This window comes from Nanorana parkeri, unplaced genomic scaffold, assembly GCF_000935625.1.
Source record: "Nanorana parkeri isolate BGI_ZX_2015 unplaced genomic scaffold, ASM93562v1 scaffold1735, whole genome shotgun sequence".
NCBI lineage: Eukaryota > Metazoa > Chordata > Amphibia > Anura > Dicroglossidae > Nanorana > Nanorana parkeri.
Window position 1 is genome coordinate 28,335 of NW_017308003.1, and position 14,384 is coordinate 42,718.

Consider the following 14,384-nt stretch of genomic DNA (forward strand, 5'->3'; position numbering starts at 1 on the left):
TTGTGAAACAGGCTGGAAAGTGTTCCAAGATTTCGTACTTTAGAATGCATTATTAGAGACAGCCGGTCTGAGGACTGAAAAGATCATGTGCCAATGATTACAATACATCAACTGGAATGTACATATTTTTGGATTAGGTAAGGAACAACTTGACCAGGACTACACACAGTAGAGAATAACGTAGAGGCTGCCATTACTAGTTCTCATTTTACATATGCTGGTTGCTGGCTGTCTAACTAACTTCAAGATGTGGGGCCAATGATCTAGTGACTAATGTTCTCATTAACAATTCATCAGTATCTCTTTAAAGTGTATGTTAATTCAAAAATTATTTTCCTGGAACAACAAGGCAGCTCTGCTCATTGTATTCTGCCATTGAGATGCACCAGGAAAAGGAAATTACTGTTAGGTAAGCATACATTTTTTAGGTTTCCTGGCGCATTATGGCAGCATGCAATGGACAGTAGACTTGTGCATTCGCATTCGGATGAACCTGCAAATCAACGAAATTCTGTTGATTAGGTCCGTCCGAATCTGTAAAAATGAATTATTAAATGCCCGAATATACAAAAAAACATATTTTGGCACATATTTGTTTACAGAACGCTCAGCGGGCATATTGGCCACCGGCGCGTTCTGCACATGCGTGCCGCTATCTTGGAGGTGAGGCACATGACAAGGTATGGGTGCCGCCATCTTGGTGTATACCAAGATTTACATCAAGATGGTGGTGCCCAACAGGCATGTGACATCATGCGCCCCGCCTTCCTGATGACGGCAGAACGTGCCTGTGGCCGATATGGCCGCTAAGTGTTCTTTTCTTTACATGTGCGGTCTCAGATTGGGGGGTTTGTTGCCTCTGAATCTGAAATAGCATAAAAATTTGTTTCGTTTGACAGGACGAATTAAAATGTTTTTAGTTTTCGTTCATATCGTTCAAAACTAATTTTTATCATTTGCAGGGCCAAAGCGAGGCTGAGGCGACGGAGGCTCTCGCCTCAGGCGCAGGTGCTGGGGGGGGGGGGCGCAGCCATCAGGGAGAAGTGGGGCAGCACAGCTCTGCACAGAGGATCGGTACATATCACTGATATGTACCAGTCCTCCACCACTCGACCACGCACAGAGCACAGCCTGCAGCTTTTCCTCTGGATGCCCGATGCTCACCCCATCTGTATGCAGTGGGGATCCGAGGAGAAGTGAAGGAAGCACTGCAGCCGCGGAGGGCGGAGGAGGGAGCCGCTGTCACAGCAGCTTGGCTGAGCGGTGAGGAGAGAGAGAGCCACTCGGCCAGGATCTGATAGCCGGTGGCTCACTCCTCACCGCTCGGCCGTGCTGCTGTGACAGCGGCTCCCTCCTCCACCCTCGCCGGCTTCAGCGCTTCCTTCACTTCTCCTCAGATCTCCACTGCATACAGATGGAGGAGAGCAGCGGGCATCCAGAGGAAAAGCTGCAGGCTGAGTCCCCCTCTGTGCGTGGCTGAGCAGAAAAGGATCGTTACATATCAGTGATATGAACCGATCCTCTGTGCAGAGCAAACGCTGGAGCGATCAGCTGATCATTCCAGTGTTTGTAAATAACTGGGGACACAGTACTATGTGTCCCCAGTTATGAATGAACAGGAAGTGCTTTCCATCACTTCCTATTCATTCATGACTTTCTCGATGGGTAGTAGCACTCTCTACAGAGGATTTTCCCCATTCAGAAACTGGATAATAGTAAATATTTTCTGAATGAATGGGAAGCCTCTGTGCTTTCCATTCATTTAGAATAGATACTGCAGAAAAGAGATTGAGGACTCTTTGTCCTCAATTTTTTTTTCCATTTTAAAAGGAAAATATCAGGGGTCGTTTAGACCCCTAATATTTCCCCGAAGCCCCAAGGAACAGGTTATTATTGCTGCCTGTGTCCTGCTGGGGAGATTTCCCTTCACTCCCTGTCCTGGCAGCAGGAAATTACAGGAAATCTTAATCGGAATTCCTATCGTAGGCCTAGCTCACACATTCATTTAAATCAGGCAGTAGAAAAGTGTTTTTAAAACCTCCCTTCAGCTGATTAATGAACATGTAGAATAGTTTAATGGGCAGCTCAGTACACACGTGTGCTCGAGGCGCATCATGTTGCAGCATTGTAAAAATGGGTCATTCCTGTTTAGAAACCACCTCCAATCATATCTTTAGGAGCACGCTGCAACCACTCCTATAGCACTTATGACACATTTAAGAAGTGTTGCTAAAGCATTTTCTAGGCACTGGAGGTTCTGAAATCCCAGAAAGCCCTGTGAAATTATAAAGTGAGAGGACAGAACCGCTCCAGCTGCCACTTCCTGCCAGCTTTGTCAGCCAGAGAGTGCCATACTTTCCCTTTACGAACCAAAACCAACACTTACAGGGCATTGGGCAAGCTTTTTTTGCTCCTCCAACATATCTTACATGCATGCTAAACACAGAATAACACTATAGGCACGTTAATCAGCGATTTTCCTTTCTGGTAATCTCAATGCACATGTGAAGCAGCTCTAAAGCAGGGGTGGGCAAACCCTGGCCCTCCAGCTGTGGTGAAACTACTATATCCAAAACATAAAAAGAAACACTTGCCTTTAAATCCACTTTAAATTATTATTTAACTCTCAAAATGTTTTCAATAATGAATCCAGATCAAACATTATATACATTATTCAGAAATGTATTTGCCCAAGCACTTATAGTCATCAGGTTTCTGAACAGTTGGCTCCAACTTTCTCAGCTTGGCTTCCCTGAACTTTCTGTCCAGTACAAGATAACAAGGGAGAGCACAGTTTTCAGCTGCCATTCATCCACTAGCTTGGAGGAAGAATGAGGAGAGAGGAGCAGGGTGGAGGGTAGTAGGCCCTGTTGTACCTGTGTGTTTGTGGAGACCCTCACAGCTTACTAGAACAAACAAGGGTGACTCCATAGGACCCAGCAAGGGAAAGGAGCCCCCTAAAACAGGATAGCAGGACCAGTGCGCAGGGGAGCAGCTGATAGTGCAGGAAGCTGAAACTTTTAAACATCAAGGAGCTGCATCCATTGTAAGTGATTTCATCAGAATTTTAAATAATGATTTAACTTTAATATCACTTTAAGCACATCTTGGTTTAAAAAGTCTGCAGCAATGTGGTTCTTGTTATATTCAGGTCGGAAGCGCATTATCCTGGAGAAAGCCCGGATTGTAACCTTTATTAAAAGCCCGGCCTTGCCAGATCAGATGAAAATATGTCAGTGAAAAGTGGAGAAATGTCTGGAAGCAGTGGGGAAGAGAAGGATCAGACGTTTTTGTGTCTGCCTTTTGTCTGGCAGCAGGAAATTTTGCTACTACAGCGCTGGATGTGCGCCACTGCGAGCATCTGGATTATGTTGAAGCATACAGAAAAATTCCAGGATTAATTGTCAGAAAATCCAAAGAATGTTCAATTAAAAATTGGTGGGAGGGGTGATGAATCTCCAAATTAACATTCCACAATATGTGTGCCAGCAAAACACATTCTAATACGTCCAAGCAAATCATCTGGCACATACGCAGCTTTGTGTCAATTAGCTGGGTACCATTCCTGCTGCAACAGTAAGCTGCATCTGGCTACACAAATCTTCCTGAAATCATTTCCCTGCTAAAGGACTGTTTAGAACACAAACTACAATATACAAAAAAATCACAAACACAATGTAAACAAGAGTTTTGTATTGTTTTACAGGCATGTCATTTGGTAGCAGAAAGCAGATTCTTTCTGCAACATCAAGCTAAAAGAGGCTCCTGCAGAGATGTTCAGAGGTGGTACTAAAGGGAAGTAAAATAGTTTCCTATCTTTTACTACATGTGCTCCAAGATGGAGACTCTCATAGATTAGAGTTAGGACCCCACTTCACAGACGCCTGAAATATTTTTAAGGCATGTCTGTGAAGGTTCTCATTCATCCAGGTCATGGTATATCTGAAGAGTTGCCTTTTGCCTGGTGTGTACCAGATTACCCCTGATCCAGCACAATCAGGTCCAGCCAAATGGAACACTGTTGTGTTTGTTTTTCCAGACCTGGCCAGAGCCAGGGGCAACCAGGGGCACTTGTCTGTTTCGATCCGGCTGCCCATAGACTTACAATGTGCATCCAATCAGGTCCGCCTGAAAAACTGACAGTAGACTTAATCGGACCACCCGTCTGAAAGGGGCCTTAGGGCTGATTCACATCAGATGCATTGGGGCTCCTCAGACACAAGGTAAGTTGCCTTGTTTCAAATGGGCTCAGTTCAAATCACTGCATTGCTGTGGTGTGCACTAAAAAAACAATACTGCATGCAGTACTTTTTTCAGCACAGTGGCTGCAACATGGTAAACCTCATCACACCACGCTATGCCCATAGAACCTAAAGAAGAACTCCAGGATTTTTAAAATGTAACCCTTGCAGTGGGGTTACCCACTTAATGCAAGGGTTCACTGCTCGTGTTGGTTTAGGGGCAAAAATAAAAAAGATTCACTCACCTGAGCCTTGGTCCCATCTGCTGCTAGACCAGTCCCTGTAGCCTCTTCTTCCCCCGGGCTATGGTGGTCTAAGGACTGCTAACATCATCACATCTATTGCAGGTCCAATAGATGTTCACCCTAGACCAAAACGAGCGCTTAACTCTTGCAGTGCAGGGTTAGTCCCAATGCAAGGGCTTATTTTTAAAAATGTTGCAGTTCATTTTTTTTTTTTTTAAGCATATAAATCTTTATTAAGTTTTCCATAACCAATAATGGTGCATGCAGTTCTTTTTTAAAGAAGTTTCGATTAAAGTTCTGACAAAAAAAAAAGCTGCACGTTGTGAGTATAATGAATTGCACTGCGCTACAAAAGCAGGACATTAAATAATGAGTAAATAATATATATACAATTTCTAAATATTTTAAATATACTGTTAATTCATTATTTGGTGTAGCAATATGGTCCTCCTTTTGTAGCGCAGTGCATCTCGTTACAGTTCTAGTTATTTTATTTGGGGGTTCCAGCACTTTCTTTTCTACTACTTGCAAAGTTTCTGCAGTGTTAAATGATGCTTAAAGGGTAGTGTATGTCCTATTATTAATACTAATGGATACAATATCCTGGTGTAATCTATAATATGCTTTTGAAACCCTTTTGAAAAAGTCGACTACGACGAAACTTGTCAAGGACAAAGGATAGGATTGGCCTTGTTTCTCACACATCATTGTGTCCGTCCATACGGCAGAGAGTTCTACCATTGAAAACGTTTTTACCCTTTGAATCTTGTAAGTGCAGTATTTACTTTGTTTATAATAAATGTTTTAATTGCTGCACTTAGTAGTTTTCCCTTCCTTTCTCCGTTGAATAACTTTCCCCCGGTCATCTGGACAAACCCCGGTGGTCGGATATCACATCTACCCGATACTTGAGGGGTTAACCGGAGGTGAAGGAAGAATCACAGCTTCACCTGACCTTTCGGATCCAGAGTAAAGAAAAGAACGAGAGAAAATAACCAGAAGGAATCGGAGAAGAAACCTTCCCAAAAGTCACTTCCTCAGTGGATCCCAGGATATAAGCAGGACAGATAAGTACCACTATCCCTCACAAACTATTGCTTGCTAGTCGGGGCGACATAGACGATTGGTCAATTGACTCATTCCGACATTAAGACTGACCTATGTGAGGATTTCCTGATGGTGTCAGGACACATTAATGATTTGCTGTTGTCTTTTTTTCCCACTGATTGGAGTTAAGTTGGGGGGTATAAGAGAAAAGCCCCCTCTTATTTGGTGTTGTCATATTTGATTGTTTTCTAATGTTTGTTCCATTGTTTATATGATTGTCTCATATTATTACATTCTCAAGCTTACAAGCCATATAGAAGACAAGTTTATACTAGAATTGTCCCAAACTGCTATTTTTTCACCTCCAGAAGATTAGGGGGAACAGCACTTAGTCACACTTGTTGCTAACAGTTATATATATATTTTTTTTCTGAGCAGCTGCTGTATGTGAACTGGTTCTCTATCAGTGTTTCCTTCTGGCTTTTATAATGGGAAGGTTTACTGATGTGGTGTATGGATGCAGTTGATTTCAAGTATTGTGAGTATATGGAGTAGATTGGTCTGTGTAGGAGGTTCCATACTCCTTGTGGAGGGCTGCCATCCCTGGTGAAGTGGTTGGTGATAATACCATGGGTCAAGTGGTTTCTCTGGTTGCTATTAGCTCTAAAGATCTTACGTGATTATTTACAGGTGTTCACTGAAATATTTCCAAAGCAGCAATGGAATTTTCCTTCCTTTGTGACCCAATTCATACGGGAGGAGAGCGCTGTGAGCGGCCGGTGTCTCCTCCCACACCGTTCAGCCTCCTATCACGGCGGTGTGTGGGCGGAGACATGCCGCGCTGTCACAGGAGGCTGAGCTCTCCTCCCTACACCGCTAGATCAGCCTACTGTGACAGCGTGTCAGAGAGGAGAGCAAGGTACCAACACTCAGCGATCAGTGATCGCTGAGTGTTTGTAGATAATTGAGGACATGGTATGTGTACTATATCCTCAATTATGAATGAATGGGAGTGATCTACATCACCTCCTGTTCATTCATAGTTGTAGTTATAGTAAACATACCATGTCCTCAAGTTATGGATGAACAGGAACACTCATAGAGCATTCCTGTTCATTGATAACAGGGGATACAGAAAAGAGGGGATACAGAAAAAGAGATTGAGGACTCTGTGTTCTCATTGAAATACCTTGTCCTTAAATAACAAAGATTTCATGCCTCTAAATTCCTGAAATAGTATGGTATGTTCTAAGGGGCTTGCATACACATGTTCCCTCTACTCTGCACTACCAAAGCCCAGTTGAGTTAAATTAGCTTTATATGAAGTTGAGGACACAGACAGCCAAAGCAGAATATTTCAATAAATATATATTTGGTTTAAGCAGTATGCATGCTGACATACACATTGAAATGTTCATATAAAAATAAATTATTCTGAGATATGCATTAAAAAAAATAAAGTATCTTTCCTGTAGGAATGCAAGCTATGCCATGGTAGAGGAAGCTTTTACTTTCGGCGATAACGCCTGTTTGAATCGTCTCTTTAAATCCTGCATATTGGGTGACTTTGGTCGTGGGATTATGGAGCCCCTCCTCTTCTCCACAGTGCTGGTGGTTTGGTGTTTGCTGATCTCCTTACAAAGGTGTTGGAACACATCACAAACGTCCTGACAGTTTTCACTAGTAGAGATCTCCACAAAGGAGCAGCCCAGTTCATTGGCCAGTTGGATTCCCAATTCTGAGGGCACCTGTCTGACGTGAAGGAGGTCACCTTTATTGGCCACTATAATGATGGGGATTTTAGAGTCTGAGTGCACCTTCCGGATGTGCTGGTGAAGGTGACGGATGTACTCGTAGCTCCTCAAGTCTGTGATTGAGTACACTAGCAGGAAACCTTCCGATGACTGAACAAATCGCAGCATGTCTGCAACTTGAGATACGTCATCTTCAACCTGTGCAAAAATAAAAAATAAACGCTTTTTAGAACTTTATTTACACACAAACCGAGAGCTAACAGGTGTATATAGCCTGATCAGTCATGTGACCTGCTAAGCAATAATCTGCTATGCAGCAATAAAGAAAGAGGAGCAAATATAGTGATAGAGTAATAGTGACATATGCAGGTTTACCCTACATCTAAAGCCAAAATATATTTTTAGTTTTGGATTGAATAAAACCCGTTTTTTGTCCATTTGTAGTCCAGGTAAAATTACCTTCACTTCCTGTAATGTAGACACAACAGGTAGTGAGACCAAGAACAACCCCCTCTTAGACAGCTGTCACTGGAACATGTGTACCCATTGGAAGATTCACCATCAATTCCTGTTCTATTGGCAAGTCAAAACGTTAGATTTTTCCTCTATTTTCAGGGAAACAAAGAGGGTAAATCTCACAATGGAGACATAGACAGCAATAAAAAAAAAAAACTGAAACTCTCTCTTTAAAGTCTAGTCTCGAGTAAAACGTTTTATATTTTGGTTAGGTGGGGGAAGGTTAGAACCTATATAAAGTTTTATTGCTGTCCGTGATCCCACTAGGGAGATATCCCTGTGTTTCCTGTGTAAATCACCCGCACAGGAAGTGAGGAAATCTCTTTAGGGGGGTCACAAACAACAATAAAAGCACATTTGTTTCATTGAGTGGGGAAAGGTCAGAAGCTACAATGTAACATTACTGAAAAATCCAATAGGGTGATCTACAAAACTTTGTATTGATAATGTGAAGTGGGTAGAGCTGGGAAACCAAGTAATCTGTCCACCAGAGACCCCATAATACATAGGAGCTGCTGGAGAACAATTTAACTGAATATTTTAAATAGTGAAATATAACTTCTACATGGACTGATATGTAGAAGAAGATTTGATGCACACTCCCTCCGTGGACATGATACATAGACCCAATAACTAGAAATTCCCCCAACAATCTCTTCCTCACCCTGCTCACACTGGTGTTGTGGGTCTGAATTATGTGATGTCCACACAACTTCCTGTGTATCACCATCCAACAAATGGTGAGGCAGCAGGAGGATCTGTGTGTGTGTACAACAAGAAGCAGAGGTCACTATAGGAACTTTATAAAATTAGATTTTCACATTTGGGCAGCAAAGATAAATGTATATTTTGGATGGAGGCGTCATGTGACCACTTCCTCTGCTTCCATATTAATAAAACGTATACTAAGTTATACTAATATTACTTGCAGTAGGTAAAAAATACATTTACATTATGTTCAGCACTATGAAGTCCTGAAAACCTTATGATCCAATGAAGTGCCTGTCATACTGCTAGAATACTGAGTCACAGGAATCAGTGACTCATTTGTACGGTCTCTATAATTTATTATCTTAAAACAGATTTCAGAGGGGCTGGAGATATAAGAATGACACATTTCTGAAAATCAGTATACATGCCACAAATGAGTCATTGTTATCGTACCCGGCAGAACACAGAGAATAATCTGTGCAATGTATGCATATAATATATGCCGTAAGATTCTCACCTTAACATAACCCGGTGTGTCCTGGATCTGTACAGCCATATGCTCCCCTTCTACAGCCACAAGTCTGGAGTACAAGTTTCCTGTTTAATAAAAGAAGACAGAAGCCATGTTCAGTAAGATGTCATGATGGGACATGGCAGCAATTTACAATTAAAAGTGTATCTAAACCCAAGAACAAAAATATAATTCAGGACAACATCAATTTGGTTGCATCATCACTGTCTTTTAAACTGTCTCATCCCTAATTTCTAATGCATACAGGGACTGATTTATTATCCCAGTTTATGCTTCATTCCCAAATGCCTTCATTAGGAGAATAGTCTCTAAATTGTTTCAAACCTCCAGAAGGACAGCTGAATAGCCCTGAAGCTGACTTGAGGCCAAGTGCACACTTGGGCGATCTCGGGACCGTGCGTTCGTGTGCGGTTGCACACAGTGTTTGCCAGGCAGACCAATGGGGTTACATCCGTGCGGCAATCGCTGAAAAAAAGGTACATATACCTTTTTCGCCACACAAGACGCTCGTTTTTCTCCAGCCGTGATCATGTGCAATTGCACGGGTGGAATCGCAGCGGGAAACCGCACGATCTGCCTGGTGCGATTGGGATGCCGTTAGAAAAGTATGGTGGTGTGCGATTTCGTGACTGTGCGGCCATCTGCACGGTTTTGTGCATGATTGCCACGCGGTCACGGATTGCCCAAGTGTGAACCTGGCCTCAGGGTATGAAGTTGAATTATCTTTCTGATACTTTAAGAAGTGCTCAGGAGGACTTCTAGAATATGTGACAGTTTGGAGGTTGTTTAAAGTCATAAACGCTGGAGGAAATAACTGCGCAGTTGAGGAATTATGCAAAATGTTGAAAAGCATGCAGTGAGTCACAAATATTAATATGATATAAAGAGACTTTTAAAGACGTATAACAGAGATTAAACTTCGCGGTTAGTTAGCGTTAGAGATTTTGGTCTTTGTGACTAAAGATTTGATAAACACATTCATAAATTCCCCCCAATATATTGCAGCTTACCAGTCCTTAGATGTGGCAACTGCAGTTATTTTTTTCAGTCTTAAAACATTATCTGCAATTACAAAAAAATACCTATTGATCTCGCCAGGATTCCAATGTCCATGTAACCTATGTGCACTGAACTGAAATATCATACAGCAACGTTCCCAATTCTCTTCTGTGAACTACAAAACCTTTCCTCCCTATCTAATGGAGATGAGGAGAGGGAAAGGTGTTTGTAGCAGCCTAGCGGTGATAACACTGCTTCTCTATAGATATAATACAGTGAGTTACCGAGGTCTGTTATTGGCAAGATCACCAGGTGAAAATAAAGGGGAAAAAACCTCTGAAAAATAGAAACTAATGCAGCCAACATCGAAGGATCGGCAAGATGCAATAAAAATAAATTTTTGGTTTTGGGTTTAGATGCATTTTAATCAGGCAAAAAAAAATCTCACCAGTATTGCTTTCATAGTCTCCAATGAATCTTTTGGTAAGGAATCGAACGATCATTGCTGGAAAAAAAAAGAGTGGAAAATAAATGTTTAGCAATATGGCGCAAAGAAACAACACGACATGAAAATACACGAGGAAATTCATAAAACTGAATAAAAGGAAGGTGTTGAACTGAACTGATACACATTGCCTCTCCTCTGTGCTTGTAGGAAGTATCTGAAGGGAACATTTAAATACAAAATGTGCTGCTGTAACTAATAATGTATCCATTACATTAAAGCCAGCTATGTACAAGGCCAGTCTGCTGTCTGTCCTAGAATTTAAATGTGTGGACCATATATGACACAAGACTATTTGTCATCCACAGCAGATGATGTGCAACCTTTGGGATTTAGAAGATTAGGACGATTGGGAGCTCCCATTGCTGACCACTCTGAAAACATGCTCACTGAATGGCTGTTTTGTTGAGCCTTGTGATTTAATGCTTTGAGCCACTAATCAGGAAAGTCAAAACTTCTATTTTGCATACTCGGTCCAAGTTAGTGGCTCAAAGTATGTTTTAACAAAGGAGAGGATGGAAATGGCAGCCAAGTGATTAGCATTTTGAGGTGAGGACAGTAATGATGACCACCATATATCTGTACTGGCAAATTTCTTTTAAGAGTATTTATGGGGCTTGAAAATCAAATTCTGGAAGTCCGGATTAGATATGACATTTATTAAATTGGACATACATGACTCACATCTTTTTAGAGATTCTAGAACAATGACACATTGGCAATTGAATCCCCAAAGCTGACATACAAGCAGTCAGGACTCAGGACTCAGTATTTGTGTGTTCCTCTGATATTCAGGAAAATACACATACAGGGTTATTCAACAAGTTTGTGTTATAGAAATCCATGGAAAATTTAATAATCCATCTGACTACAATGAGCTGAAATCTGATTTATTTGGGTTACTTTGTACAGGCTTTCAATTCTCTGCACAGTCTTAAGGTGCCCATACACCTTACGATTATCGGACGAAACTTGTCGTCCGATGATCGAATAGTCGTACGATTTTCGTACGGCAGCCCCATCCTGCCCCGATGAGCGCAAGATTAATTTAACCAAAAGCACCTGGACGAAATGCGGTAATTAATTTGCCGTATTTTCGTTAGCGCAAGCGCAGTGTAGATCGTATGACTTTTGACGGACGGAAACGCCAGCAACCTTACGACAATTGTACGATCGAGCAACGTTTTCAAACATGCTTGACCGTCAAAAGTCGTACGATTGTACAGTACTGTCGGTCGGTCACTGCAATGCACACATACGATTATCGGACGAAAAGTCGATCTCATACGAAAATCCTCCGATAATCGTAAGGTGTATGAGCACCTTTATACAGCAATCCAGCAGAGGCATATCTACTAATACAGTATACAAAGCAAATATATAAGTGTTCATCAGTTTAATGTGGTCAGATTGGTGAAAAGTAAGTTCTAATGGGCTGCAGTATATTCATAAAATTAGCATATGGCACTTTGCTTTACTAGAAGTCTAAGACAACTGGAAATGACAAGAAGTGCCCCTGTGTATTCACTGCACATATACAAAATAATAAATGCCAGTTTCCACAGTCCCATAGTGTGCAGCATCCCGGTGTGACATGCATGTTGTATATGGAAAGTCATGGAAACCCCAACAACTAGAAGTCATAATAGGGCACCACATTCCCCCACATGTATTTAACATCTTGATCCACAAGCAATGTTGAAATCCAATGTATCTTGTTATGTGTCCATAATGGTTCAATTTGCCTAATTATTTAACAAAATATGCATTTACATTAAAGCTGTATTGTACAAAGGGTTCTCATTGAAATATATTTATATAAACTTTACAAGTTTACTGTGTCACATAAAAATGTTATTCTGAGATCAATAAATAAATGCCTAACTTGCTGCCATGAATGCCAATGGAATTAATAAGCGGATCCCACCTTACATAATGGGGACCCCTTCACTGGCTTTATGACTACAGTAATAAGTTAGCAGAGATGGGAAAGCCTCGCCTCCAGAGATATAATGGCAGTGGTAATACCCTGAGATCTCTGCATCATCTGATATACCTGGACTGAGTATTCATGGCGGAGAACTCTGCATGATGTCATACACCTGGACTTAGTATTGATTAATGAGAGGTGTGCATTATGTGATGCACCTGGACTGAGTATTGATTGATGAGAAGTGTGCATGATGTGATACACCTGGATAGAGTATTCATACCTGAGAAGTGTGCATGGTATGATACACTTGGACTGAGTATTCACAACTCAGTCCATCATATCCTGCAGAATTCTCAGTTGTGAATACTCAGTCCAGATGTATCATGTATCACATCATGCACACTTCTCATCAATCAATACTCAGTCCAGGTGTATCACATCATGCACAATTCTCATCAATCAATACTCAGTCCAGGTGTATGACATCATGCACAATTCTCAACAATCAATACTCGGTCCAGGTGTATCACATCACATCATGAATACTTCTCATCAATCAATACTCAGTCCAGGTGTATCACATCATGAATACTTCTCAACAATCAATACTCAGTCCAGGTGTATCACATCATGAATACTTCTCATCAATCAATACTCAGTCCAGGTGTATCACATCATGCACAATTCTCAACAATCAATACTCGGTCCAGGTGTATTGTATCACATCATGAATACTTCTCATCAATCAATACTCAGTCCAGGTGTATCACATCATGAATACTTATCATCAATCAATACTCAGTCCAGGTGTATCACATCATGAATACTTCTCAACAATCAATACTCAGTCCAGGTGTATCACATCATGAATACTTCTCATCAATCAATACTCAGTCCAGGTGTGTCACATCCTGCAGAATTTTGAGTATTGATGGCTGAGAACTCTGCAGGATGTGACACACATGGACTGAGTATTGATTGTTGAGAAGTATTCATGATGTGATACACCTGGACTGAGTATTGATGACTGAGAACTTAGTACAACTTTGGCACAGTCATGGAAAAATCAATCATGTACTAAATGTTACCAATGAATATTAGATGTTACTGTCTAGGTGCACATAGTGATGACAATGTTACCATGAAACATTGTATGTTGATAGATATCTATATAAAATTATAGATTCCATGATATAAATGAGCTCTTAAATATATTTCAATGAGATTTAATTGTTATTTATATTAGCTTAATATATACTGTGAGCTATTACAAATAGGAAGTATTCGTAATGTTGTGTTTCTTTATGTTGCTGCATAGTGAAGATATTAAAGTTAGAACATGGTGATGAACCTATATGATACCATACCGCTGTCATCATTGTACATGCTTCCTAATGACACTTACCGGTTTTCCCCACACCGCCTGCCCCCATAACAGCCATTTTTATATCCCGGACTGTGAAGTAGTCCGCAGACTCCGGGATGGGTGCTAGTAGGAAGTTACCGGACATGATCGGTAGACGCATGGGAATAGAAGGATGATGAATCCCAGTGGAGTCACACAGTGCAATGCATCCAAAGTGCAGGTGAGCCAGGAATACAGAGGATGAGGATGAGTCACTGGGATGCTGCAGATGTGCTGCCAGTCTATGGCAATGTGAATTCCAGCACCTGTCAGTCTACGGCAATGTGAATTCCAGCAGCTGTCAGTCCTGTCGGATCATCCAGTATGCTGACTCTTCCCAGCCTGGCTCCTTATAAACCCCTCACACCCTCAGTCGGGGCTGCTGCCTCCTCTCCAGTAAAGGGAATGAGGGCGGCTCTGGAGGCCAGGCACTCATTACGCACAATGACGCGATCCACGCCGCTCGTCATCACAGCCACATACACATAACATAGCG

General features: G+C 41.5%; 1 protein-coding gene across 1 annotated transcript; it reads right to left on the reverse strand.

Annotated features, from left to right (window-relative positions):
• Positions 1–6,990: 6,990 nt before the first annotated feature.
• RASL11A (RAS like family 11 member A) lies at positions 6,991–14,045 on the reverse strand. The gene is made up of 4 exons (XM_018571336.1): positions 13,889–14,045; positions 10,494–10,550; positions 9,032–9,111; positions 6,991–7,485 (listed from the first exon to the last, which is right to left on the reverse strand). Exons 1-4 carry the CDS (start codon positions 14,007–14,009, stop codon positions 7,018–7,020), a joined length of 726 nt encoding a protein of 241 aa, XP_018426838.1. The 5' UTR covers positions 14,010–14,045; the 3' UTR covers positions 6,991–7,017.
• Positions 14,046–14,384: the final 339 nt, after the last annotated feature.

What these genes read in the sequence shown, in the direction of transcription:
- RASL11A (XM_018571336.1), bottom strand. Translation starts at nt 14,009, where the DNA reads ATGCGTCTACCGATCATGTCCGGTAACTTCCTACTAGCACCCATCCCG. An exon ending in AGACTATGAAAGCAATACTG is followed by an intron (nt 9,112 to 10,493) that starts GTGAGATTTTTT and finishes TTTATTAAACAG; the next exon opens with GAAACTTGTACTCCAGACTT. An exon ending in ACACACCGGGTTATGTTAAG is followed by an intron (nt 7,486 to 9,031) that starts GTGAGAATCTTA and finishes ATTTTTGCACAG; the next exon opens with GTTGAAGATGACGTATCTCA.